At 38.7% G+C, this 1,956-nt stretch overlaps 1 protein-coding gene across 1 annotated transcript; it reads left to right on the top strand.

Annotated features, from left to right (window-relative positions):
- Positions 1-392: 392 nt before the first annotated feature.
- LOC133785159 (uncharacterized) lies at positions 393-1,394 on the top strand. Its single transcript, XM_062224415.1, has one exon. The coding sequence runs from the start codon at positions 393-395 to the stop codon at positions 1,392-1,394; it is 1,002 nt and encodes a 333-aa protein (XP_062080399.1).
- Positions 1,395-1,956: the final 562 nt, after the last annotated feature.

Raw genomic sequence — 1,956 nt, 5'->3', positions numbered from 1 at the left:
GAAACCAGGCAGGTGTGAAACTTGTAAAGGTATTTCCCACTTGAGTAATGTGTGTAAGAAAAATAAGAAAATAGCCCAATTGAAGAAGTTTTGGCAGCCTAAAGCTGGTCCTGTAGCCAACAATGAAAGTAACTTAGGAAAGAAAGTTGATGAACAAGGTTTTCAAGAAGTTAAGGGCAAGAAAGTGATGATTGCTAGTCCTTCCAAGGTGCAAACCAGTAACTATTTTGATGCGCTCGAAGAGGTTTTTGTTCATGAAGTTCGGTTTGGAAAAGTCTTATGTGAGATGAAGTCCATTATTGATGGAGGGGGAGACCCTCCACCAATAAATGGATAAGTTGTTCTTCTGGAATGTTAGGGGCATCAACAAACTCACAAAGCAAAATGAAGTCATGAAAATGATTTCTCATAAGAGAATTGGGTTTATTGGGCTCCTGAAAACAAAGGTTAAGGCTGCCAAAATGGGAGCCTTATACTTGAATATGTTTCAAGGGTGGTGTTTTACTTCTAATTTTGCTCATCATTCTAATGGGCTGATTATTATAGCTTGGAATCTGAATAGCTATGCGGTTGACATAAAAGGAGGTACTAATCAATTTATTCACTGCTTGGTTAGCTCAAAAAGGGGAATTAATTTTGCTATTATAGTTGTTTATGCTCTAAATGATAGCAATGGTAGGCAACATCTTTGGAATGACTTAGGAATCATTGCTAATGACACTAAACCTCCTTGGATTGTTTGTGGGGATTTCAACTCAGTTTTGTCTACTAAAGAAAGGCTGGAGTACATGGTAATGCCACTGAAATGGTGCCTTTTCCAGAATTGTGTTTGTGATTGTGGCCTTGAAGATGTCCAGTATAATGGTTCGTATTTTACTTGTAATAACAAGCAAGAGGGGAAAGATCGTGTTTATGCTAAGCTGGATCAGGTTTCGGCAAACAATGACCGATTGGAAAAGTTTTCCATGGCAGAAGTCACCTTTCTTCCTGAGGGAGACTTTGATCATTCACCACCCCTCCTTTCAACTTGTCCGAGCCTTCATGATAAAAATAAGCCTTTCAGGTACTTCAATTATTGGAGTTCTTTGAGGGAATTTATAGATATTGTTAAAAATGGTTGGCATGAGATTGTTGCAGGGTCACCAATGTATAGACTTGTCACAAAACTTAAGCTTCTAAAGTCTGGTTTCAAGGGCTTGAATCAGCATGGTAGAGATGATATTGGTGTTCAAGATACTGAAGCTTATAAGGCCTTAATTGATATTCAATTGGCCTTGAGGGTTCAACCTGGTAATGGTGACTTAATAGCAAAGGAAATTCAAGCTAGGAAACACTATGCTGAGACTCACAGAAACTATTTGAATTTTCCGAGACAAAAATCTAAGATAGCCTAGCTCGCTTATGGAGATGATAATACTAAACTCTTTCATGCCATCATCAAAAAGAGAAGACTCCAAAATACTATTTATTCAATCAAAGATGCTAATGGAACTTGGGTTAATGAGCAGAATGAAGTTATCAGAGCTTTCCTGGATTTCTATGAAAATCTGTTAGGGTCAAAAATGAGGACAAGAACCCGGGCTCACAAAAGACTTGTTCAAGAGGGTCCAGTGGTTAGTCCTACTCAAGTTGCTTGGTTAATGAAAGATTACACTCCTGATGATGTTAAAAATGCTTTGTTTCTATCCCAAATGACAAGGCACCTGGACCTGATGGTTTTAGTAGTGTTTTCTTCAAAGACTCTTGGGATATCGCTGGGAATGAAATCACCACAGCTGTCCTCTCCTTTCTCCACTCCGGGAAGCTTCTCAAGGAAATAAATGCCACAACCATTACCTTAATCCCCAAGATGACTTGTCCTGATTCAGTTAGTGACTATAGACCAATTGCGTGCTGCAATGTGATCTATAAAGTTGCCACCAAAATGATTTGTTCTCGGCTAAGAGAAATTCTTCC

Source organism: Humulus lupulus, chromosome 6 (assembly GCF_963169125.1).
Source record: "Humulus lupulus chromosome 6, drHumLupu1.1, whole genome shotgun sequence".
NCBI lineage: Eukaryota > Viridiplantae > Streptophyta > Magnoliopsida > Rosales > Cannabaceae > Humulus > Humulus lupulus.
Note: the sequence above shows the minus strand (reverse complement) of the source record. Positions and strands in the feature narration are given on the sequence as shown.

Bases quoted from the DNA above. Each gene is read 5' to 3' on its own strand.
- LOC133785159 (XM_062224415.1), top strand. From the start codon at position 393: ATGAAAATGATTTCTCATAAGAGAATTGGGTTTATTGGGCTCCTGAAA.